The 27,109-nt window shown below is 34.7% G+C and overlaps 1 protein-coding gene across 1 annotated transcript in view; it reads left to right on the plus strand.

Moving 5' to 3' along the window:
* The first annotated feature begins 1,160 nt into the window (after nt 1-1,160).
* The window catches only part of GFRAL (GDNF family receptor alpha like), a 53,590-nt gene continuing 27,641 nt past the window's right edge, over nt 1,161-27,109 (plus strand). Inside the window, exons 1-5 of the mRNA XM_077769092.1 lie at nt 1,161-1,182; nt 5,663-5,797; nt 8,255-8,413; nt 21,033-21,089; nt 21,960-22,290. Coding sequence (XP_077625218.1) covers nt 1,161-1,182; nt 5,663-5,797; nt 8,255-8,413; nt 21,033-21,089; nt 21,960-22,290 — 704 coding nt within the window. The remainder of the gene's footprint in view (nt 1,183-5,662; nt 5,798-8,254; nt 8,414-21,032; nt 21,090-21,959; nt 22,291-27,109) is intronic.

Raw genomic sequence — 27,109 nt, forward strand, 5'->3', positions numbered from 1 at the left:
TACAGAAAGGTCTCAGATGTTTTAAAAGTGGAAGTTTGATGATTTAGGTTCTTGTGAGCAAGAACACATTGAAAATACAGGATCATTCTAATCCCTCTGGACTGCTATAATAGTCTGGTCATTTATAAACCACAGATACTTATTTTCACATTTCTGGAGACTAGAAGTCCAATATCAAGGCTTCAGCATGGCCACATTCTCACAAAGGCCCTCTTCCCAGTTCATAGCTGGTAACTTCCTGCTGTGTCCTCACTGGTGGAAGGCACAAGGGATCTCTCTGGAGCCTCATTCATCATGGTTCCACCCTGACAACTTAAGCACCTCCCCAAGAGTCTACCAATGAATATAATCATTTTGGGGTTTAGAATGTCAACATATAAATTTGTAGGGAGACATAAATATTCAGACCATAGCAATGCCTCTTATAGATGCTGAAACACAATCATCAAGTGATTGCAAGTGGCTTACGTTTCCTGTGGAGCAGGGAATTTCTGCATCGCTTCAAGAAGTCATTTCTTACACTGACACTGTGTCTGTTGTGACTGGGTGACTGCAGTTGCAGTACTACAACGTGAAAGCATGCTGCAGTATGTGGCACACATAGGGAACACCTCTTGTTTGTGAAGATGAAGCACACCAGCTTGATCTTGGTGGAACCTGCATCCCCCATACATTCGCCTAGGCTACGTATCACTTTTCTCCTTTCCCATATTTTCAGATGACCTAAAATTGCCATCATGGGGTTAATTAATGAAGTGCAAACTGAGGATACTCCAGTCTGTAGGAAACCTGGGGGTTATAGTTGAGAGGCTTTTACACAGTTTAGTATTCTACTGGAAGGAAAAAAAGAAAACAAAACACCTTTCTCATGAATGTGCTGGGCATGAATCATTTCTTAGTATCTGGCTTGTGGGTTTTCTTGGAAGCATAATATCCGAGATTAGTATGCTCAGAAGAAAATAATTGAATTTGGATGTAATTAGGAAAGTTCACAGCTCAGGAAAGATTGGTGAGGAGATGGTGACAGAGGAAGCTCACTTGAATCAGTAATGCTTTCAGGAAGCAAGGGGAGAAGCTGAATTGCGTGGTTACTGTTAAGAAGGATGTTGCAGTTAACACGTCTGCCTTTCTTGCAGGTGAATAACTCCAGGTTGTCCAGCATGATGGTCTTCATTTTCCTTGGTAAGTGATTCATGCTCCTAGTTTACTTGGATTCATAGCACCATTTCTTCATGAACTGAATGCTGTCTTATCTGACTTAACTGTTGATTAAGCGAATGTGCTTGTAACATGAAGTCTCAATTACCAGTGTATACATTGGTATACAACAATTAACATGGTTTATTACTTTCTCAAAAATGTACACTTACTCTTTTATAAACTCTGGAGAAAATGCACAATGCAGGGATTGCATTAATCTCTCAGGTTGTTTCTATTTTATTGTATAGGATAATCCAGTTATTTTGAATTATTTCTTAGGACTTATGGAATTCACATAGATAGTAGAGCCTTTGAGAAATGAAACCTTCCAGTATCTATTTACAAGTTATATGATGGAAAATTTCAAATTATCTATTTTTCTTTGAAAGTGAATTAAATGATGTTAATTTAAAGTATTCAATTCCATGACTTTTAAAGTGTTCATATTTACTAAAGAGGAGTCATTTCATACAATAAAACAACTTAACATACCATCAGATGCTTCACATATTAGTTTTTGTTAGCTAGAGATGAGGTTTGGAATAATTCCTCTTGTGTTGGATAGTGTGAAGGTATCCTAAAGTACTGGTGGAAAAGAATTCATTTATACTTAAAGTAGAATCCATGAAGATCTATTTGCTATATGTATCATTGGAGAAGCTGTCCTATTTTCTTCAGAATTTAGTAGAATCTATAAAATAAATTCAGGAAAAAATAGTTATGATTATAGCTGAATATTAATATTCCATTCACTAAAACAGAGCCATTATTTTTTTTACACTAATAGATATTAGTGAGTAAAAAGTACTTGTGGGCAATAAAACAAAGAAGTTTATTTCAAATTATGTTGAACATAAATCAAGTCAAAAAAAGGGGAGAAGGAATGGAATATTTTATATAATTCCAGTTTTTCTTTAGTTTTACTATTAGTTATTTACTATGCCAAAATTTTGCTTCTTGGATTTATTTTAACACTATTTCCTTATTTCTATTCTTGATTATAAAGAAAACTCTAGGAGATTTTAATTTTGTAGATAAGACAGCAATATAACAGAACACATAAAATATGTTACAACCTCATTATGGCTCCAGTTGAAAAAGCAAGGAGGGCCTCTTGTTTTCAAGTTTCCCTTCTAAATTAATTTGATACTAGGTTGCATGAAGAAGAAAATGATTTCTAACACTCTTTGGCTCAAAGCTATACTGTCTGATAGGCTTAATATAGATTAAGATACTTGTTTAATATCATCTAAATAGGTCTTAAGATGTGGGAAAGTTCTATAGCCAGAGAAATATAGGACATGGTGAATTTTTAAAATAGAACATGTCATATAATAAGACTTAAGAGGGGGTATTAAGTGCAGCATTTTTTATCTTGTTATTTTAAAACAAACCTTATTTTTCACTGAGCATTTCAAGAGAATCCTTGAAAACTCCTGGGTTAAATACGTGGCCACAAATCATAGTAAGTAGTGACTGAGATTTTGGCAAGTTAAAGTTATTTTCATTCTTGTTGGCCAGATCACTGAGATAGTTTTCCTAGTAAATTTAGTATTTTATCCTATTGGAGGGTGTGGAAAATCATATAAAGTAAACAATCAAGTGGAACTTAAAATTTTAAAATATGGAAGAAAATGAAACAGATTTGAGAAAGATAATATGTAGAATTTATTAACCATCACTAGACAGAGGCACTGGTAATGTTTTGATGATGTATTCAGGATACTATCACATATAACTCCTGAAGGAGCTATTCACAAGACACAATGATCAATGTCAAATAAAATTACGGTTTCTTTCTTTCTTTTTTAATGTTTATTTATTTTTGATAGGGAGAGAGAGAGAAGGAGGAGGAGCACGAGTAGAAGAGGGGCAGTGAGGGAGGGAGACATAGAATCCGAAGCAGGCTCCAGGCTCCTAGCTGTCAGCACAGAGCTCAATAGAGGGCTCAAACCTAAAAACTGTGAGATCATGACTTGAGCTGAAGTCAGTTGCTCAATCAACTGAGCCACCGTAGCACCCCCATAAAATTCCAGTTTCCTATGAGTTGAATTTCTGACATAAAATACTTCAGGGTCTTTGGAAGGCTGGATTCAAACAAGTAACTTTGAGCCAGAATCGAAGGGGCTCTCTTTCTCTTTCTCTAGAGTTGCTAACCTAGGACAGGATTTTGGTTAAATGAGTTTAACAAATGAACACATGACAGAACAGAAGGCTGATATGTCAATTTTTACTCCAGCCCTCAACAAGAAAAATGTGACTGAGCCACACTCTTGGGCCTAATCTCCAAATGCAGTGACCCAGCAAGTAGTACATATGGTCCATCCAATGAGTTGTCTTGGATTCTCCTTAGGAGAAGAGGTTTGAAAAGAGGTAAGATAAAGAAAAGATTTTAGGCTTTACTTGAAGCCCATAACTCTGCTTTGTCATAGGTGATACATAATTAACATCATCTTTTTAAAAGTACAATCAATTTGACTCTAAGACCTAGTTTGAGATCTCCTGATTATAATTAATATATTGTCTCTGTAACTGGATTGCTATTGCCATATTTTTCTATGGATTGATTCAACAAGTATCACTTGGCATGCTTGCAGAATCAATTCAACTAATTTGCATAATATGATAAATTAGCATTGCTACTTTTTTGATATTTTTAGAAAACTTACTGGAAACTTTTCTTCTATCCAACATAACTTGTAAATATCTGGAAGGTATTATTTTTATTATAGTATCAGCTACTTATTTATAACTTGTTCTTTTTTCTTTTAAGTTTATTTTGAGAGAGACAGACAGCATGAATGGGGGAGGAGCAGAGAGAGAGAGGAAGAGAGAGAATCCCAAGCAGGTTCCATGCTGTCAGCACAGAGCCCAACACAGTGTTCCATCTCACAAACTGCAAAATCACAACCTGAGCTGAAATCAAGAGTCTTATGCTTAACCCACTGAGCCATCCAGGGACCCTTATAATTCATTCTTAAATAACTATTCAAGTTAGTGTAAGGCAACATATATACATAATGTCTCATTGTGTTTGATGATGAGGATAAGATTATGAATTACTTCCAGTGTCTCCCCAGTAAAACCCTAGAACCCCATGGTGGAGACAATCATTAAATACATATTTTCATTACAGAGCAGTAAAGATATGGTTGGGGAAATCCCAATATTCTAGTTAAATAAATGAGAGGCATTAAATCAATTTGGATATAAGAAGAGGGTATTGAATTCAGGGAAGGATTCCATAAAAGGTAATGATTGTGTTGAGTGTTAAAGGACCAAAAAAAAAAAAAAAAAGTTTTCAGGAGATAAAAAGGAGTACCTATTAATGAGTGTACAGTAAATACTCAGATATACAAGATAGCATGGAGCATCTGGGAAACAGTAAATGCTCAAGGATGTCTAGATTGCATGTAATAAGGAATATAAGAGCTATGCTATGAGGAATCATCCAAGGGATGAAGCAGAGAAATGGCAGGACCAGAATGGTACAGTAGGCAGGTTAGGGGGTGTAAAGAACTCATGTGAGTATGATGAAACTGGAGGCAAATTGACTAATTGATGAGTTGGTCAAATATTCAAAATAAGAGTCAAGGAACTATGCACAAATGGATATAAGAGAGTGAAGTTGAGGATAAAAAAGGAGTCTGTAATGAATCCATGGCTTCTAGTGTGGGTGCTTCTGAGAACAGTGAAACTGACAAAGTAGGGCTGTCCACCAGGAAGTGGTGATGATAAAAAAGATTCTATAGTCTTGAAATGTGTCTAGAACACATTGGTTGACATAACAACAAATATAACTGGAATACTGAAAATAATGGGGTTGAATTATACTTTAGAGAATCATCAATCTAGAGATTTTAGTTAAAACCATTAAAATACATGGGATTGTACATAGAGGGTATAAAATGAGAATGGGAAGCATGTGAGGATAGAAAATAAGCTAAAAATAGAGTTCAGCAGAAAAAGACAAGGATCATGGGAAAAGGACTAACTATGGTCAGAAAATGTCAAATGAGTAAGTATCGAGAGAACTAGAAGAGCTGGTTGCCAAAGGTTGAGAGAGTTTTAAGAACAAAATAGCAGCAAAATGTGCAATGATAAAAGTAGGCAAGATAAAGTGTTAAAACTATTAAGGTTGATATCATGGAGATGATTAGGGTAGTTTAGAGAGCAGTTTCAATAGAGTAATAGTCTTAAGAATATAAACTGAGGAATAAATATGCACCAAACAAAAGCACAAATCTAGACTCTTCATTTAAGAATCTTATAAAGTAGAAATACTGATCTATAGATAGAAGGGAGGTTCAGATCCATTCCAATCTTGTAATAATTTTATCAGATTATATTTTCCATACCACTGTTCTTTATCATCAATACCTTAGTTTTGAGGTAAATAACTGCCATATTGTCATATTGCAAACGTGTCCTTGTTGTTTTTGTTCTGTTGTTGTTATTTCAGCTATGGTGTTATGCTTGGAAAATGAATCCACTTCCCAAACCACTGACTGCACATATTTAAGACAGCAATGCCTAAGTGATGTAAATGGATGTAAATATGCATGGAGAAAAATGGAAGATTCATGCAATGTTTCAGGTAAAATACATTCTTTAATTTTTTAAGTTTATTTACTTATTTAGTTTTGTGAGAGAGAGAGAAAGAAAGGGAGGGGGAGAGGAAGGGGCAGAACGAGAGGGAGAGAGAGTGAGAATTCCAAGCAGGCTCTGCACTGTCAGTACAGAGCCCCATGCAGGGTTCAAACCCATGAACCATGAGGTCATGACCAGAGCTGAAGTCACACGCTTAACCAACTGAGCCATGTAAGCATCCCAATAAAATACATTATTTAAAACACACAATTGATTTCTTTTTTACTGAGATAAAAATAGGATTTGATATTTTCTTTCACTGCCCTGGAAACTGAGTTAGCTTTGCTCTAAACACCTTACTCAAACTTAACATTTATGTGATTTACCTTCAATTGTTTATTAGTGAATGTAGTAACAAGAACTCAAGAGTCTTAATGTGCTGTGGGGAAGTTTATGAAAGATTTCAATTTTTTTTTTACTTATCTCACCATGTACAATATTATAATTATATGCATGCTTGTCAGAAGCATGGCAAAAAATTTTCAAATGCATTTTGCTTATATATTAATATGTCAATAATAAAATAGGAAAAACAACATTTGTGATGATCAAAAGCATTGTTATTTATTCGCATGTGTATAAAGTACATTTTTATATTCTTGCAACAGATATGCTGTCTTCCATTCCATCTGTGTCAAGAACAATTTAAAATATATTTTTATTTTTAACATTTCCTACATTCCAAACATTTGAGGAGAGTTCCAAGAGGTAGAGAATGTGAAGATGGGAGGATACTGTTACTTGTTTAAAAGAAAAGAAAACCTACTGAATATATCAATTAGTTGAATAAATATTGTATGGACCATTATAGTAGGACTCCATTCACTAATTATAGATAAATTGATTACATAGTGAGGCATTACCTTAATATTATTATCACAAACATTTCAAAAATTGTATTCTAATATAATTTATCAACCTGTATAATGGATATTATAATATCATAAAAAGCTAATAAACTTTCTGGAATATTCAGTACAAAAAGTTGAAAAGGGAGTATAACAGATTCTTCCATGACTTAATTTCTCTAGTCATTTTGCAAAATGTGAAGTGTGTACTGCTCATGATTTTTGCCTATCTGTGTGGACAGCTTCTACATTCCAAAACACAGAAGGGGAAGTAAGTTGGGTTCAAGAGGCAGCAACCTATAGTTCTGAGGGCCAACATTTACAATCTATGCCACCAGAACTCCTCCCCATCCACATGACCTCAAGGAATTACATAGGTTGTAGAAGAAAAGAGAAAGATTTCCTTCTATGCCCTGCCCTTGAAGGGAGAATGTTCATACTCCAAAGTAAGTTATAGCTGTCTAACCCCCCATTCTTATTACAGTTCAGGAAAAAGAATTTTAAAAGCCTAATTTGCTCTAAGTAATACAATAATTTTTAGATGAGAATAGAAGACAGTGACAAAAAGATCTGTCATTTGTTTTGATGAAGAAGCTCCTTGTTACATTTTACAAAGCAATTTAAAATATCATATTTGGTGTCATGAATTATAACATGTACTTCAGTATACAAATAGCAAGTCATTTTCAGTGAATTGCAGTAATATTTGCATAATTATCTCATTCACAAGGCTGAAATTGAAATATTCTCAAATACATAAATGAAATGAACTCAAGTAATTTTATTCAAAAAATGAATAAAAGAAAATTGTTGGGTAGATGAATAGGATTTTGTAAATTAAAGCAGAAAATGAAATATTGATAATTATGAAAGACTCATTCAACAATGTTTATTGAGTGCTTACAAAGCGTCAGGACCACTTCATTTCTCATGATGAATTTTGAGCCACTTGCATGTCTCTTACTATAATCTTAGAATGACAAATACAACAGAAGATTATGACAAATAGCTAATAAAAATAGCCAAACTGACAAAATAGTTAAGATTATGGATCATTCTGGTCACCTCATATAAGGACAGTCTTGATTATTATTGAAGAGTAAAAATTGGCCTTCTAAGTGGAAACAGAGTCATTTTAAGGTATAGCAAGCTTTAATCTATTTTAGAAAGTAAATACTGAGGGAAAAGATAGTAAAAATAGATTTTGTGTTGGGGCGCCTGGGTGGCTCAGTTAGTTAAGCATTTGACTTCAGCTCAGGTCATGATCTCATGATCCATGAGTTTGAGCCCTACATCAGGCTCAGCTCAGAGCCTGAAACCTTTGGATTCTGGGTCTCCCTCTCTCTCCGTCCCTCCTCCCCTCATGCTCTGTCTCCATCTCTCAAAAGTGAATAAACATAAAAAATAGATTTTGTGCTTAAAAAGCCACTTACGTGGACATCTTGCAGCAGCCCCAGAAAGTCTTATTATAATAACGCATTTCTTAGATTAATATGTTAAAAGCATTTGGGGTAGGGCGATACTTAGTTTAATATCAGAAGTATTATGTTTGTAAAACCCAGGTAACCCTTGCAAGATGAAGGATTCATCAAACTGTAACTTGACCATCCAGTCCTTGGTGGAAAACAATTTCCAGTTTGAAGATTGTGTCTGCACTGATAACCTCTATTGTACTGTTAACAAACTGCTTGGGAAAAAATGCATCAATGAATCAGGTAATAATACATGATTATATGAAATATTATAGTCACAAAAAAGAGACAGTTTCAAAATTTACCAATTCTATGTAATTGGATTAAACCTCTCTCACTCTTTGTTAATTTGATCAATTTGTTGTGTAATTTAAAGTTCTGTGAGTCATAGATCTCAGTAAGTGCCTAACATGTATCTGTACTTGCTAACCACTATTTTAAGCTTCATTCTATTATAATTCATTAACATTATAGATTCACTCTCTCAGTTTATATATTTGTGGGACTCATTATGGCTTTACCAAGACCTAAACTATAGAAGACAAATAAAGTTATCATTTATATTTCTTAAAGAACTCAGTTTTCTGAGAAATTCCAAAATATAACCACTTATCTGGAATTATACTTGCCTTTGGATGGAGCATTTAATCATTTATGCACTTATTTAGGGCTACTCAAGGTGCCTGGTTGACACTGAAGTAGTGGTAATCCAAGTAGTCTGCATGTGTCCTTGAGGATTCATAAAGATTTGCAAAGGCATGTGGAGGATGAAATAGTTCTGAAGCAATCAGTTTCTAGATCCTCAATTTGTTGCATACTCTGAAAAGTGATCTGCCTGGGATGCAGCTGCTATCCTGGGGTTCTTGCTCTTCTTTCATAATCAACCTTCTCCCATTTTATAAGAAATAGGTTTACCTCTCATTTGTCATGAAGACTCCCATTATCCCACCTCTCAAATCACTCATGGTGAGCTAACTGGACAATTTTCTGTTCCACGCTTTTGCTTTTTCCAGAATTCCACATAAATGGAATTATATAACATGGAGCCTTTTGAGCCTGCCTGATATTTTAATTTAAAGTCATGCATAGCGATCCACTAATATTTCATGAACAAGTTTGTTCTCTGTTTTGAGTAGTACTGCATTGTATTGTTTATCCATTCACCACTGAAAGCATTTGCATTGTTTCCAGAGTTTTAGAGATTATAAATAAAGCTGCTATAAATATTCACATATACGACTCCTACAAATGTAAGTTTTTATCTCTCCATATTCTTGTTTGGCCATATGGTAAAGTGTATGTTTACCTTTATAAAAAGCTTCCATACTGTGCTCCAAATTTAATTTAACCATCAATGTGTAAAACTTTCACTTGTTCCACTTTCTCAGTAGCACTTGATTTTGCTTTTTGTTTTATTTTGGGGCCTTTCCAATATGTATTTGGTAGTGTCACATTATGATTTAAATTTCTACTTAATAATGTTGACCATATTTTCATGTGCTTATGTGTCATCTATATGCATTATTTGATAAAGCATCTCTTTAAAATTTTGCCCTTTTTAAATTTGAATTTTGGCTTTTTTATTGGGTTTTAAGAGTTGTGTCTCTGTATTGAGTAGGGTTTATCAGGATATGTGTTCTGTAAGTGACATTTTTCAGTCTATATCTTTTATTTCTTTAAGTGTATCTTTCAAAAAAAGAAGTTTGTTGTTTTTAAACTTTAATGATGTCCAGTTTATCATTTTTTCTTTTATAAATAATACCTTTGATGTTGCATCTAAGAAATTTAAAAAAAAAATTTAATATTTATTTATTTTTGAGAGGGAGAGAAAGAGACGGAGTGTGAGTGAGGAAGGGGCACAGAGAGAGGTGAACACAGAATCTGAATCAGACTCAGGCTCTGAGCTGTCAGCACAGAGCCCACTGGAGGGCCCCAACACACAAACCGTGAGATCATGACCTGAGCTGAAGTCGGACACTCAGCTGATTGAGTCACCCAGGTGCCTCTCATCTATGAAATCTTTATCCAATCTCAAATCACAAATATATTTCTCATATGATCTAGTCATTAAGTAGTTTAGGTTTTGCATTCAGGTCTATGATACATTGTAAGTTAAGTTTTGTTTATGGTACAAATCATGGGTCTGATTCTTCTTTTTCTCTTCCCGCCCCATAGGGATATCCAATTGTTTTATCACATTTGCTGAAGACACTACAGTTTTACCTTTCTCAAAATTCCTTTGGGCTATATATTAATGGCTTTATTGCTAAATTTTTCTGTCTTGTTCCAATCGCTATATTTCTGTGCTTTTGCCAATACTCTTATTGTAGCTTTATGGGATGTCTTATAATCAAGCAGTGTTAATTCCTTTAACTTTGTTCTTTATGGAAATTATTTGAATATTCTTTGACTTTCCATGTAAATTTAACAAACAGTTTGTCAAATGCACAAAAATTTCTAGCATTTGGTTGGGCTTACTTTGAAACTTTAGATCACTTTGGGTAGAAGTTGTATCTTTACTATGTGAGTTTTCAAATACATGAACATGATGTATACCGCCATTTATTTAAGACTTTTTTGATTTCTTTTATCAGTACTTTGTAGTTTTCAGTATATACTTATTACATATATTGTGTTAAAATTTATATAAAAACGCTTCACTTTTTGATGCTGTTGTAAATGGTAACTTTTTAATATTTTAATTTCTAATTGATTATACCTAATATATCAAAATAAAATTTAGAGATAGATAGATAGATAGGCCTTATATCCTAAAACTTGCTCAGCTCAGTGATTTGTTCTAGTATCTTTTATTTTGTAGAATCTATAGGATTGTCTACATAGACTTAAATATTCATATCTGCAAATACAGTTTTATTCCTTCCTTTCCAATCTGTAGGCCTCTATTTCTTTTCCTTGCTCTATTGTTCTGAGTAGGACCTCTGGAATAATGTTAAATAGGACTGCTAGGAGTGGCCATCCTTGCCTTTTACCTGTCTTGGGAGAAATGCATTCACTTTTGCACCATTAAGAATAGTTTTGGCAGTAAGTTCTTTGCACTTTGCACCCCACCCCCGCCTTTATCAGGCAGAGGAAATTCTTTCCTATACCCAGTTTGCTTAGAGATTTTATAAGGAATAGATAAGCAGATATTAAATTTCACAAATGCTTTTCTGCCTCTTTTGAAATGATAATGTTTTACATGTTTAGGTTTTTTTTAATGTGATGAATTATTTGTTGATTTTTGAGTGTTGGTTCAAGCCCTTCATTCTGAGGGTATTTACTACTCAGTCATGAAATGTTACTAATTTTATATGTTGCTGGATTCAATTTTCTAATATTTTGTTGAGGGTTTTTAATCTCTGTTCCTGAGGTATATTGGAATGCTGTTCTAACAGCATATTTATCTGATTTTGTGGTCTGGATAACACTGATTTTTTTTAAAAAAATTATTTAAAAAAATGTTTAGAGAGAGAGTATGTACGAGTGGGGAAGGGGAAGAGTGAGAGAGGTAGATAGCAAATCCAAGGCAGGCTCTAAGTGGTCAGCACATAGCCTGACGTGGGGCTTGAACTCATGACAAACTCATGAACTGTGAGATCACGACTGGAGCAGAAATCAAAAGTCGATACTTAACTTACTGAGCCACCCAGGTGCCCATGGATAATGCTGTTTTTAAAAATGATTTGGGAAGTATTTTATCCTCTTCTTTATTCAAGAAGAGTATACAAAGAAGTAGCATTGTTTTTTCCTCAAATGTTTAATTTAACTGACTAGTGAGGATATCTGGGCATTCTTCATTGGAAGATTTAAAAATATTCAATGTGTTTGTCATAGAACAGTTTTACCTGCTTATTCCTTGGTGAGTTTGATAGTTTGTGTCTTTCAGTGAATTTTCCCATATGTTGGATTTATGTTGAATTTTTATTTTTAGGTGCTCCACTTTACCTTTTTTTTCCTATATCTCTGCTAAGTTGTTCCTAATATTCCCAAATTGTCCTTTAAATATCTATAGGAGTTATAGTGATGTCCTCTCTTTCTTTCAGATGCTGGTAACTTATGTCTTCCTCTCTCTTTGTCTCGCTCTGTCTCTCAGTTTTGCTCTTTATTATTTTCTGTTGTTGTTGTGTTTAATTTGACTTGAAGTTGCTCTTCATTTTCTGGTTTAAGATAAAGGCTTATATCACTGACTTGAGATTTTTTTCCTCCTATATGCATTTCATTATATAAATGTCCTTCCATGTGCTATTTTAGTTACATCCACAAATTTTATTATGTTGTATTTTCATTTGTATTCAGTTCACAATGGTTTCTCATTTCCCTTGTGACTTTCTCTTTGATTCACAGTTTATTTATAATACCATTGTGAACTTCCAAATACCTGAGGATTTCCCAGATAGCTTTGTTATTTACTTTTAGCTCAGCTCCCTCGTTCATTCGTTCGTTCTTTCTTTCTTTCTCTTTCTTTCTTTCTTTCTTTTACTTTTAGTTCAATTCTTAATTAAAATGGTAAGTGCTAAGTATCACCTGTACACTGTGTTACATGCTAGGTGAAACACACACACACACACACACACACACACACACACAGTGTTTGAAGTTATAGAGGATAAAATAATGGTGACTTAGAAGGTTCACAGAAGAAATGACAGACTTGTGACTTTTAGGGCAAATTGGGTCAATTACAGAGACAAAATGGATGTTCTAAACAGAGGAAATAGAATCAAGCAGAGCACATTCAAGGAGCAACAAATCCTTTGTTAAGCTGAACTGTAGAGTATAAGGAGATGATGCTGGGAAGAAACCAGATGTTATAACAAGGAGGGAAGCTGAATTTATGTATCTTTCTAAAGGGATTAGACTTCAAAATGTTATTACAAGAGGCTATTAATGCATTTTAAACAGAAGAATCTAGAATGAGCTTTCAAAGCGTATCATTGGCAGGAGTGCAAAAGACAGGATGGAGGAGAGGGAAAATTTCAGGCCAGGGATATCAAATAATTTGAGAGAGAGGTGATATATGTGTAAATTAACACTCTGGTGCTGAGGATTATGAGAAGAAGACATAAGTAAGGTATATTTAGGCATTTACAATCAATAGAAATTGGTGACAGTTGGATATGAGGAGAATGAAATGTATGAAGTATGTTATACACATTGCTGGCTTGGGACAGAGTACTGAGACACACTGAGATAGGGAAGAAAGAATAAAGTACAGGATTGGGGATAGGAGTGACGAGTTGTATTTCGGATATATTGCATCTGTGGAATGCTTTGGAACATTCATGTTAAGAATGTTGGCTTTTTGTTTGAAGTTTTGCATGATACAAAGAATTTTTTAAATATGAAGGAATGTACATCATCTAGCTTGCATTTGGAAACATGGATCTCGCACTGAATACAGTAATCTAAAATAGACATATTTTGGAGTTCAAGGTTTATAAGAAATAGCTAAAACCATGAAGGAAGGTAAGATTGGTAAGAAAAGGCCATAAGGTGAGAATATAAAGATTTTGATAACAACATTCATGATCTCGTTAAAGTAACCAAAAAGAAGATTTTGAAGACAGGGAAACAAACTACAGAAAGAGTTTTTGAAATCAGGGAAAGAGACACAGAAAATAGTCAACAATTATAAATGCTGAAAAGTCATCAACTAACACAGAGCCTGAAATATTAGTTAGTTAATTAATAAGTCTATACTAGTTTTAGATTGAAGTGGGCTGAAATAAAAGCATATTGAAATACTAAAAATATTTATTGACTTTTGTTTCACAATGGCAAGACAATTTAATTTATATCTCTCTAGCAACTTTTAATCATACCAAGTTTTGGCAAAATGTAGTTACCATTCAATAGGTACATATAAATTTAGAGCAGTTAAACTGAAATCAGTTCACCTATATAAATCTTTGTATTCCATAATAGACACTTATTAAAGACCGCTATGTAATAATTTTGATAAGCCAAGAATATAAAAACCCTGAAAAAGGGAAGACTTAAACAATTTCATAAATGAACTTCATGATGGACATGACCTAGTTGTTATGTGTACAGGGAGCATTAGTTTATTGCTTATTGTGAGAAAGGAAATAAGTGAAATCTTAACATCCATTCTGTCTCAATTATAGCAACTTCCACAAAATTTTTGGTCATCATTCCAAGATATGACCTCTTTCTCTCTCCCTCTCCCTCTCCCCCTCTTCCTCACTACCTCCTTCTTCCCTTTCCCAAACCCCCCGCCCCTTTGGATTCTCAAAACATTCCCAAACATATATAGGCATGTAGTGTTCTATTCTTCCTTAATATTATTGTAAACTTCTTGAACAAATCAGAATTGGCATTTCTTTTTTCTTTGTTTCCTTACTATGATAAAGTACCCAGCACAGTTCCTGATACTTAGTAAAATGACCAATAATATAAATAACATAAGCATTTTAAATTTTTAAACATATTTTTGAGCACCTAAATCATGCATCCCTTCATAAAGTTTTTATTATTCAGTTAGTATGTGTAGACATATTATAAATGCTGGAGGATGGATATAAAGATGAATAAAACAGTCTCTGCTCCTTATTAGCTGAAAATATAGTAGAGCAAAATTGACATTTAGCCAGTTCATTTCATTTAGCCCATCTGATTAAATATATATAGAGAAAGATAGATATTTAGATAGATTGATCGATTGACATTTAGACAGGTTTACAGATTGCTTCACAGTATATAATTATCAATGTAATAGAACTAATTATATGAAAGTAGCATTAATTCACATCCATCGTATTGATGAAATCCAGCATATGCTAGCCTAAAGTGATAGAAAAGAAGACCTCTGTTCTGGTAAAGGAGCCTGATTTATATAGTTATAAAATCCATTGTGAGCTGTTATTTGACATACATGCAAATGTTATAGTAGCATGTGTTTTAAAACACATGCAGTACAGAGACTGGACTCTGAATAGTGCTTATAAGGATGCTCTAGTACTTTTTAAGTAAACATGTTTCTATCACGATATTGATTATATTACCTTTATCTTGCATATATGATGCATTTGTAGAAATTAAACCTATGAGGTCTTAATTCATTTTATAAACCAAGTTTATTAATTTGGTTTATTTTATTTAAAATTCATTTAATAGACCAAAATTTAACAATCTTTTATTTTTAGATCAAAATATCACAGGAAAAAAGGTGACTTTGGGAGGAATTGTAGGGTCAAGGAATTTTTTTTCTTGTGGAGATCTACTTGAAGTGCCTTTGAGGAAGATATGATATTTTAAAAATAGACAGTATACTCTGGAAGCCTATGTTAAGCTGACTTGGAGTCTCCTATTCAAGTTGTTTTTCTTAGATTTTTTTGTGTAAAGTTCATATAACTATGAGTTTGTTTGAACTGTCCAGTAAAACATATATTCTCAGTGAGGGATGTAACCCCCCAGGGCTGAAAAGTCTTCTTAAGGGAAACATAAAAATATTTTTAAAAGATGGAGAAATACGGGGCGCCTGGGTGGCTTAGTTGGTTAAGCGACCGACTTTCGCTTAGGTCATGATCTCATGGTTTGTGGGTTCGAGCCCCGCGTCGGGCTCTGTGCTGACTGCCAGCTCAGAGCCTGGAGCCTGTTTCAGTCTGTGACTCCCTCTCTCTCTGACCCTCCCCTGCTCACGCTGTCTCTCTCTCTGTTGCCTAGAAATAATAAAAAACAAAAACAAACAAAAAAAACAATTAAAAAAAAAAAAAGATGGAGAAATACTTTGAGTATGTTTCTAGGAGAAGATGGAAATCCATGAAAATTTATGCAAGGGAAATAATGTATTGCCTTATAAGTATCAAGTTACACACAATTTCTATCAGTCATCATCAAAATGTAATGAAAAAATAAAAATAAATAATGAGGATCAAATGTCATTAAAAGAGATTGAACATTACCATTGAGCGGTTGCATAAACTATAAAAAAATCACTGTTTTATTTCAAATTTTAAAAAAAATGTTGTTTATTTGAGATTGAGGGAGTGTGAGCAAGGGATGGGCAGAGAGAGAGGGAAAGAGAGAGAGAGAGAGAACAGGCTCTGTACTCTCAGCACAGATCCCAGTGCAGCACTGGAACCCATGAACCATGAGATCATGATCTGAGCTAAAATTAAGAATTGGATACTTAACCAACTGAGCCACCCAGGCACCCCTTATTTCAATTTTTAAAAACTCAGGTTCATTTGTAATAGCTCTCTTGAAAAAAATAATGGTTTTTTTGAAAGACAATAGATATAAGAATATTTATAAAAGATAAATCTATACACATTTAATTAATTTATTTATTAAAGTTTATTTATTTTGAGAGAGAAAGAGTGTGCATGGGACATGCACAAATGGTGAAGGGGCAGAGAGAACAGGAGAGTGAAAATCCCAAGCAGGCTCCCCACTGTCAGCGTAGAGCCCAAGAAGGGGCTCCATCTCAGGAACCCTATGAGATCAAATCTGAATTGGATGCTTAACTAACTGAGCCACCCAGGCCAGTTACTAAGATTAAATTAACTTTTTAATTTTTGGTTTCTTTTTTTTTTTTAACCTTATAGAAGAATCAGTGCCGTCTTTACATTTGGCTTCACAGTTAAATACCACACAGTGGTTCCAACAGAAAGACACATCATTAATGGTGAGAAAAAGGAGTGATTGTGTCACAGCGGCACATATCTGCCAGGAATCAGAACATTGCACTCTGTTGTATGAAAATTTTAAGAAAACCTGTGGGAGAGAATCAGAACAATGCAAAACCCTTGATGGAGGCTATATGTGTTCAGCATTAAGAGACAGTCTGAAAGAAACGATTTTGTGGAATTGTCATTGCAACAATCCTTCAAAAGTAGAGTGTATTGAAATTTGGAAAAGTTTGTTCGAAGATGTTTGTATACAGGATGCTCAGATGAATAAGACTCCAGCCTACAGTGATGACTATGAAGATAGATTCAACCAGGAAACTTTTTCAGGTTGGTATGCAAAAGAAGAATTTAGGAACATTAAGTAAGTAATTATGAATATGAATTAACTAAAGAATATTTAATTTCTAATTCCAGCTTTGTAATTTATCCTGTTTCTCTTAGAAAATTAAAATTTTAAAAACTGTTGCCATGAATAGAGATTATGAAGAGATTATGTCCAAAAGAGATTATGAAGAAAGAGAGAAATGCTAAAAGGTTTTAGCATCATCTTTTTTTAAAGTTTGTTTGTTTGTTTGTTTGTTTATTGAGAGAGAGAGAGAATTCCAAGTAGCTCCATGTTCAGTGCAGAGCCTGGCACTGGGCCGAATCCTACCAATCATGAGATCATGACCTGAGCTGAAATCAAGAGTTGGTTGCTTAACCAACTGAGCCAACCAAGCACCCCAAAAAAATGTTCATTGTATTCATTCATTCATTCATTCATGCATTATGCATTCATTAAACAAATACTTATGATACATTTACAATGTGTTAGGTCCTGTGTCACCAAAAGGGGTGTCTTAATAGTGTGGCACAGCAACCAATACAGGACAAAGAGAAAATTAACAGGATAAATGACTTAAGATAAATATTTCAAACAGTATGAACGCTAAGGAGAAAACTGAAACAGAGGGAAAAAATGGTGTGAGTGGTTAGTTTGTAATTTTAATAGGATGGTCACAGCTACACTCTTAAGTTAATGTTTGAGCACAGATTAAAAGAGCTAGGAAATGAGCCTTGTGGGTATTTCGGGAAAGAGTGGTTAAGTCAGAAGAAACGGAATCAAAGGTCTGGAACTGGAAATCTGTCTAGAAGTTTGAGGAAGAGATAAGGAGACTCATAGGTAGAGGGGAGAATAAGGGAGACAGATGTGGGAGGTGATATCAGAGATAAGACAAGGGCAAGATCATGGAGGACTTTCTAGGTTATTTCTAGGTTATTGGTTCTTTCTCTGAGTGATACAGAAAATCACTAAAAAATTTTCACGAAGAGATCATCATGATCTAATTTATACCTTTAAAAGGATAATTCTGATTTTCATGTGATCATTGACTGAAGAGAAGCAAAGACTCAAGTAGGAAGACCAGTTAGGAGGCTTGTATAATGATGCAGCAAAAAAGTGATAGACAATGAACCACGGTGGCAAGTGGTCAGAGTCCAGATATATTTTAATAGTAGTAAATTATGTGGAAATGCAAGAAAGACAGGAAATGGAAGTTAATCACAAGGTTTTTATCTTGAGTCATTAGAAGGATGTGGTTGCTATTATTTTTGCTAACTACCACGGGAACAATACAGAAAGAAAAGGTTTCAGTGAGGGACAGAAAGTCAGATGTCAGTTTTGGACAGGTTAAGTCTGAAATGTTTATTAGGTACCCAAGTAAATACATGATATTAGGCAGTCCCAGGTATGGATTTAATGTCAAAATTCTATGTATGCAATAAAAAGATGAGATCTGTGCAATAGGGATGGGGTGTGTCATTCACTTCTAGATGATAAATAAGACCATGGATCTAGAGAAATTCATGCTATCTTGGACCAGGGTGGTAGCAAGGTGAGAAGAGAGCAGATTCTGAATATATTTTGACTTTAGTGGGTGAATGAGAAAGAGCATGCATATTTTTTTTCTTTTGATGTATATGATCTTCTATTTCAGAGGTTGATCTGATTGGTACTTTCTTTTATTTAGTTCTATGACATATTGCCCTTTAGCTCCTCTTCCGCAGTTAAGCTACTGTTTAAAATATCCTCCAGGAAAAATATGTATGTACACATGTATGTACCATATCAAATTAGAATTTAATAAGCACAGAATTTATATTAAATTACTCATAGCATATAAAATAGTACACATCCATGATGGGATTAATTTTCCCATGCTAAAATAAATGTTTTGTTGTGTTTACAATAATTACCACTTAGTGAATATATGAGTCTTCTGGGGCCATCATAACAAAATACCACAGCCTGGGTGGCTTAAACAACAGAAATTTATTTCCTCACAGTTCTGGAGGATAGAACTACGATCCTGGTCTAGTCAGGCTGCTTTTGGGTACTTTTTCTCTTTTCCTGACTTATGGACTTTATGGTTTCTTTCTGTATCCTCACACAAGATTTCCTTACTCTGTGTGTGTGTGTGTGTGTGTGTGTGTGTGTGTGTGTGTACGCACCCGTGTGCACATGTGTGTAGGAGGGCAAAGAGTAGGTAAGCTCTCTGTGTCTCTTCTTATTAGGATGAGAATCCTATCAGATCAGGGCCCCACTCTTATGACCTCATTTGACCTGAAGTACTGTCACAGACTCCATATTCAGTATACATTTTGGAGGAACATAAACATTCAGCCCATAAAAGTGAGTAAATTCAGGGTTTATTTATGCTGCAATGATATATTCTAGAATGCTGTATTTAATCAGTGGCATAGCCATACCACTTAGGGCCAAAACAGAAATGGAGGTCTAGCCTAGACTTTTATATCTGTTGTAAAAGTTGTAGGACTCTCTGAGGTTTGCTTATTGGGATTTCACTCAATGTGGAAAAATAGCACAGAAGAAGGAACATTTCAGGCTTCCTCAGAGACATAGCAGGGTGGACCTAGAAACACTGTGATTCTTGAGCTTAGACTTTATAGGTATAAAAAAGAGAAGCCATATATAGTGAGAACAGACGGAACAATACAAGGAGCCTGGATAGACTGTGAAAGAATAACGGGAGTCATTATTTCGTTAAGTTTATTTATTTTAAGAGAAAGAGAGAATGTGGAGAAGGGGCAGAGAGAGAGAGGGATAGAGAGAATCACAAGCCCCAAGCAAGTCCCATGCTGTCAGTACATAACCCTATACAGGACGTGATCCCATGAACCTTGAGATCAAGACCTGAGGAGAGATCAAGAGCTGGATGCTTAACTGACTGAGCCATCTAGGTGCTCTGGAAGTCAATGTTTTAATAGCCAATGGCAACACCTAAACTTTTATTTATTTATTTTTTAATTTTTTAAGTTTATTTATTTTGAGAGAGAGGGAGAGCAAGGGAAGGGCAGAGGGAGAGGGAGACAGAGAGAATCCCAAGCAGGCTCTGCACTGAGAGTGTGGTGCTCCATGCAGGGCTCGGACCCACAAACCATGAGATCACGACCTGAACCAAAATCAAGAGTCGGATGCTAAACTGAATGATTCACCCAGGTGCCTCTGAACTTTTATTTTAAAATGCAAATCTGAGCATACTGTTTCCTTATCACTTTAGGCATATGTCGAATAGAGCTTCTTATGTTTTGTTTGGGTTTTTCTTTATATGTCTATATTCTATGCCAAGCTGTGTATGTTTCGTGACAGAGACCACACATTGGTGTCTTCAGTATGGTGCCTGGTACATAGGAGGGTCTCAACCAATACTTCTAGAATGAAAGAGTTTAGAGGTAGCTGGCCATTGAGTTGACTTCTACCAATGCACTTCTCTAACTCTGTAATTCCTAGTAACTCTAAGAGATTAAGATAATCATAGGTGGAAATCATCCTTAAATTACATTTAAATTTAATTAAGACCCTGCTGGAAAGAATTTTTTTGATTCAGACAATATTCCTTCTGTTCTTTTTCCCCAAATTCTTTGTTTACTTCAGTGCACATGGCCTGGTCGTTAGCATTTGTTTAAATCTGCAAGTAACTGAATCCTCAGTGCAGGGCTGTTTAACTCATTTGAATGATACTTTGGGGGGTGATTTTTCTTCATCTACACCTCACTAACTTTGAGTATCAAGGCTTAAATAAGTGTTCCATGAGCTTGTATATATTTTTGCTTGATTATTCATTTATAAATGTAGCCTGGATACTTCTATTAAATTTTTAAAAAAATCAGTCACTAATGAAATGGTCTCTTTGTTTTCCTTCTAGATAACATGAAAGAGGATAATCAGTCCAAGTGGAATCTGACCACTCTTCCCTATCATGGTAATGTTTATACATTGAACTTTCCCTCTGTGTTGTAAGTACTAGACAAAGTGACCTAAAACATAGTTACCAGCTTTCTTAAAGATAGGCCAATACAGAATATATTGTGTGCCTTTTTACTAGTCTCATATTGCAAAATGAAACAAAATTTCTGAATTTGTTCCACTCATGTATCAAAGCAACTTGCGTCCCCCATCCATCCTCTGTTTACAGTTATGTTGAGGAATACTTGACAATTAAAACCAAAAACTAGATCTTGGTTAAATGTCACTGGTATTTTGATCACATAAATTATTTGAGGCTAACTGCTTTTGTGTATATGTGGTGGAAAGAGGACATTTACATGTATCTGTGTTTTCCAGAATGTGAACATATTTCTGTGCTAGAATAACTATGTAACCATGTGGAACCTTTAGTCAATTTTTCACCCAAAATAGAAAGTACAACGGAACATACAAAAATCATTTTGACTTGAGCCCATGAGCTCACCATAAGCGATGTACCTCAAATGCAATTTCTGAAGATTTATTATTTACATTTGAGAAACTTGGACTCAAATTTTTTTTTCCACTCTGTTCTGGCTCTACACACTTCCCATCACTTCTGGATCACAATATGTATCCAGTATAAATGAATGATGATTCAAAGAATCCACTAGTCAGGCCTCAGTAAATTCATACTAATTCTTAAAACACACACACACACACACACACACACACACACACACACACACACACACACTGTGTGCCCAAAATAGCACTTTGGTACATCATTGTGTTTTGCTCGTAGACTTCTCACAGTGTTTTACAGATTCTGTAGGTACAGGCTTATGTTTACTTTTCCACAACCTGGACATCTCCTTGTTTTCAGGAATCAAAGGGATCCAGTCCTGTTTGGAAGTGGCAGAGGCGTGTGTAGGGGATGTGGTCTGTAATGCACAGTTGGCCCCTTACCTTAAAGCTTGCTCAGCAAATGGAAATCTGTGTGATGTGAAACACTGCCAAGCAGCCATACGGTTCTTCTATCAAAATATGCCTTTTAACATTGCCCAGATGTTGGCTTTTTGTGACTGTGCTCAATCTGATATACCTTGTCAGCAGTCCAAAGAAGCTCTTCACAGCAAGCCATGTGCAGTGAACATAGTTCCACCCCCTACTTGCCTCAATGTAATTCGCAGCTGCCGAAATGATGAATTATGCAGGTGAGTAAAAACACGCATACTTTACTTTCTTATTTCGGCACCTTACTTGTTACAGTCCAGTCCTAACACTTGATCTCATTACATTAGCTAGAGTTCCCACCATCATCCAACATGATGTAAACAAAGCCAGACATTTCATATTTTGAATCTGTGGTACATGTGTAGCATCCTTTTTGAAATTCAAATGCAGAATATATTTTCAGAATAAGTAAATTCAGTATGTGAAGATTTGGTAGCCACAAAATAGCATTATTAAAATTAGAAATTCAAGTTGGACTAATGAAGTAACAAATAGACTTGACTTACATATAAGTTTAATTTGGTTTTTGTTGTGATTATATAAGGCTGGTGAATGTCAGAGAGTTTTGAGAAGGTGAGTCTTCCAACTTCAGAATTAATCTTTCACTCCTAGGCTGGAGATCAGGAAAGAAAAGGTAGCTTGAGTCCAGTCCAGACATCCCCAGCACATATGTATACCACGATGTCAGAAATGTACCCATTCTCCTCTTCCCAACCTCATACCTTTGATTTTCAGGGGAGTAACAGTAGTCATTTGTTTGTTTAATCAAATAAATAATTATCAAGCACCACCTACTACTCTAGGCATCAGTGTACACAAGACAAAAATACTTGTCCTGCAGAGCTTATGTTCTAGTGGGGGAAGAGAGATAATAAAGAAAATAGGTATTATAGTATAAGGCAATGAGTGTTCTGGAGATTACCACACAAAGAGAGAGAACAGAATAAGTAAGACTCTGAATGGGCAGAAAGAGTTGCAGTGTGAACAGCTTGGTCCCAGTAAGGAGCATTTTCCCAGATTTAAGGAAGTGGAGGAATGAGTCTCTCTGAAAGCATCTGAAAACAGAGATACCGAACTGACCAGCCAGTGCTGGGGAAAAATAGGGCATGTTCCAAAAGCAATGAGAGCAGAGCATGCATGGGGAAGAGAAAGAGGAGATGCAGTTAGACATTAACTGGATGTAGGACAGGCAGGCCTAGATCACCTAGGGCCCAGAGGGATACTAAGGACTTGGTTTTCACTCCTAGTAAAATGGACGGGTTCTGGAAGGCTTTGAGCAGAAGTATGAATGATTTGACTCACTTATTAAAACTTCCACTTTTGCTGCTGGTTGAGACTAGGCTGAATTTTCCAGGTAATTACTCCCAGGAACCATAAATCTAATTCAACACTGGCTTTTTTCTTTTCTTCACTACAGTCTTCATTAACACATTTCCTTGTATATTCAAGATGAATTTATCTTTTGTATGGTAAGAAATCCACAGTTAATTGGACCTCTTAAATGAGTAAGAAAATCCAAGAAAGAAGAATACTGGATAAATTTGATGAATCAAAATGATTTGTAACATTGCTGTTACCGTGTTAAAGGAGCTTTATTTTACAACCAGTATTAAGTCATATCATGTTTGGATTCATCTTGTGCTTCTTTTGTGTCATGAATAGTTCTTCATGACAGTTTGCCCAGTACCTTCTAGCAGGGACTGTTTTATTTAATTTCATTTAAACAAATAAAACTCCATAAATAGCAAAATCATTTAAAGATCAAAATAAACATTTAACGTAGAAGAGTAGTCCAGTGTGTGATAGCTGAGAGCAAGGATTGTCACATTTGTCACCTTGCCTTAACCATTGGTAAATACCTAAAAGATTTAACATCAATTTCCTAAAGGGACTGATTCTTGGTAAACTGCTTTCTATAGCCTTTTAATTATACTGCTTTACTCTGCCATTCCACCTTTCAGAATAGCTCCAGATCTCCTAAATATTTGTCAAAAAAGACAGGTGCTTTTCTGCATTACATATTCTGTAACATAAGGGGCAAAGATCTAAGCAGAGGACTAGAACATTGACATAGTTTTTGTGTCAGCTTATCATATAGATTGCCCAAGTTCTTAAGAAAGTTATATTTGAGGATGCTGTTTTACAAAAGTTTATCAGTTATTTTGAGGTTTATTAAGTAGATCTCTTGACTGAATAATAAAATTCAGGATAAAAATATTTTTTTTTACAATCCAGTTTAGATTTTTTAAACTCGTATCTCAAAAGTCCTCATTCAGTGAAATATTGTAGTTCATTGATTCTAAGAAGCAATTTTGTTTACACATTTTAATATCTCTAAACTCTTTGGAATCACTTTAAGCTCAAAGAAAATATTTATTAAATTAAAATTGTAATTTAATTTCCAACAAGTTATTTCAGTTATAATGATAATCGTATCTCCTATGATCACTGAAATATGGTAAAAATGTTTGATTATACTTTTTATCATATCACAAGTAGAATATTTATATTTTTCTGTTAATTATATACCTATACAAATAATGAAAACTAATGATATATTAATAGCCAGGAAAACTTTTGTTTTTTTTTTTTTAAAAGCAATCCTGTAAAAATACCAGATGTCTCCATGAATAGGTATCTAGCTTTATCTAATTCCAGTGCCAAAACTCTAGGTATACTTCCTCATTTTCTTTTTTTTTTTTTTTTAATTTTTTTTTTAATNAAGCCACCCAGGCGCCCCTACTTCCTCATTTTCTTAAAGTTATTTGCCTTTAATTTTCAGAACATAATATATCTAAGCTTCCCTATCAAATTAAGTATTTTACTGGCAAGTGATGGGATCTGCTGTTACAATCCTTGAGGATCACCATGATGGATTCTGAAGTACACATTTTTGAATTCAACACATCTGGGCATCAGTGCCTTTTCAGATTGATTGATACAGAATTGGTAATTTTTCTGCACAAGGACTCCTGTGTTTACCTCTCCAAAATGCTTGGTGAACAGTCTGCAAAACTAGAGGCACTTAAAAGATGTCATCTTGTTTCCCTCTACCTTTGAATACCCTGCAATTATGCAATTGCATATCTTGCAATTTTCATGATTTTTATTGTATGTATACATGTCTCTTCTTATATAATTTTCATGTATTAATTCAGAGAGTAAGAATTGTGTACTTTAGATTTCTTTTCACCATGTGCAAATAGTCCCTTAATGAATATTTTATAGAGGTGATGGATATAGTATGCAATATTAGTAGCCAAAGTGAAAAGAAAAATCCTGTCATTAGCTCAAGCAAATTTTGCTTTAGGAAAATTTCTAGCAATTATATTAACTTAATGTAATTAAGATGAAAAAATCCACATGACAATCTACTTCTTCAGTGAGAATGTTATGTCTTTTATCTGCTACCTTTTTTGGCTGAAGAGACTGTACTTGGGGAGAAAAGAGCATTTGGGTTTTAAAATAAAATTTCTGTCCCTGTTCTAGATTCTTTAATACGTATTAGGTTTTTGAAACTCCTTTATTTATTTGAAAAAAGGTCAAAGAAGGCAGTATAAAGACTATTTTTCAACTAATTTTGTCCAATAGATGTATACGGGGAGGGGGAATGAGATTATGTTTTGACAATTATAATTTTTAAATGTTTATTTATTTTTGAGAGAGAGAGAGAGGTGCAGAGTGAGAGTGGGGGAGGAAGAGAGAAAGGGAGGGAGACACAGAATCAAAAGCAGGCTCCAGGCTCTCACTTGTCAGCACAGAACACAACGTGGGCTTGAGCTCACAAACCAGGTCATTACCTGAGTCGAAGTGGATCGCTTAACCTACTGAGCCACTAGACTCTCCTATTTTGCCAATTATAAGTGTTTAGGAGCTGATAGAAAATTATAGTACCTTATAGTTTTATATGTATGACTCAAGAAAGTAGTGGAAAAAAAGTATTTTCTTAAAAAATTCTACTTAAATTTTTTTTAATGTTTTATTTATTTCTGAGAGAGTGAGAGAAACAGCATGAGCAGGGGAGGGTCAGAGAGAGAGAGGTACAGAATCTAAAGCAGGCTCCAGGCTCTGAGCTAGCTGTCAGCACAGAGCCCGATGCGGGGCTGGAAACCATGAACGTGAGATTATGACCTGAGCTGAAGTCGGACGGTTAGCTGACTGAGCCACCCAGGTGTCCCTAAAAAATTCCACTTTTCAAAAGCAAAACTCTACAATGTATACACTTATTTTAAGTGCCATGCAATGCTTACAAAATTTGACAATATGTTAGGTCACAAAAGCATATCTAATACATTCCATGTGCAGAAATTGTAGTAACTGCATTCTCTTACATTTTGTAATGTAACCAGAAATTAATAGGAAAAAAGAAAACAAAATAATTCCATTTCAAAAAATTACTTATAAACAATTGTTTGAACAAAATAATAGAAAATTGTAGAATATGAAGAAAATAAAGATAATGAAACACTGTACATCAAAATATTTAAACCTAAAATCATATAATTTTTGCCATATTTAACTCATAGAAATAATGTGTACTAAATTTATGATTTTTTAATCTTAAGATAATTCTTTAAAAATTAAAAGAACAACCTAAAAAAAGATATACTTTTTTTTTAATGTTTTATTTATTTCTGAGAGAGAGAGAGAGAGAGACAGCATGAGCAGGGGAGGGTCAGAGAGAGAGAGATACAGAATCTGAAGCAGGCTCCAGGCTCTGAGCTAGCTGTTAGCACTGAGCCCGATGCGAGGCTTGAACCCACGAATCGTGAAATCATGACCTGAGCTGAAGTCCGCCGCTCAACCGACTGAGCCACGCAGGCGCCCCCAATTTTGAGATATTCTTTAATTCAGAATTTTCTCAGGGTTTCACGAATAATTTTCTGAATGAAATAACTTCCATGAGTAGATAACTCCCGCAACTTAAATGTAGCAAAATATACATTTAAAAATGAACAAATGACACCTAGGTACAAATTTATTCTCTATCAATTCATAAATGATAAGCCAAACTGTCAA

The sequence above is a fragment of the Crocuta crocuta genome, unplaced genomic scaffold (assembly GCF_008692635.1).
Source record: "Crocuta crocuta isolate KB4526 unplaced genomic scaffold, BGI_CrCroc_1.0 scaffold205, whole genome shotgun sequence".
Lineage (NCBI taxonomy): Eukaryota > Metazoa > Chordata > Mammalia > Carnivora > Hyaenidae > Crocuta > Crocuta crocuta.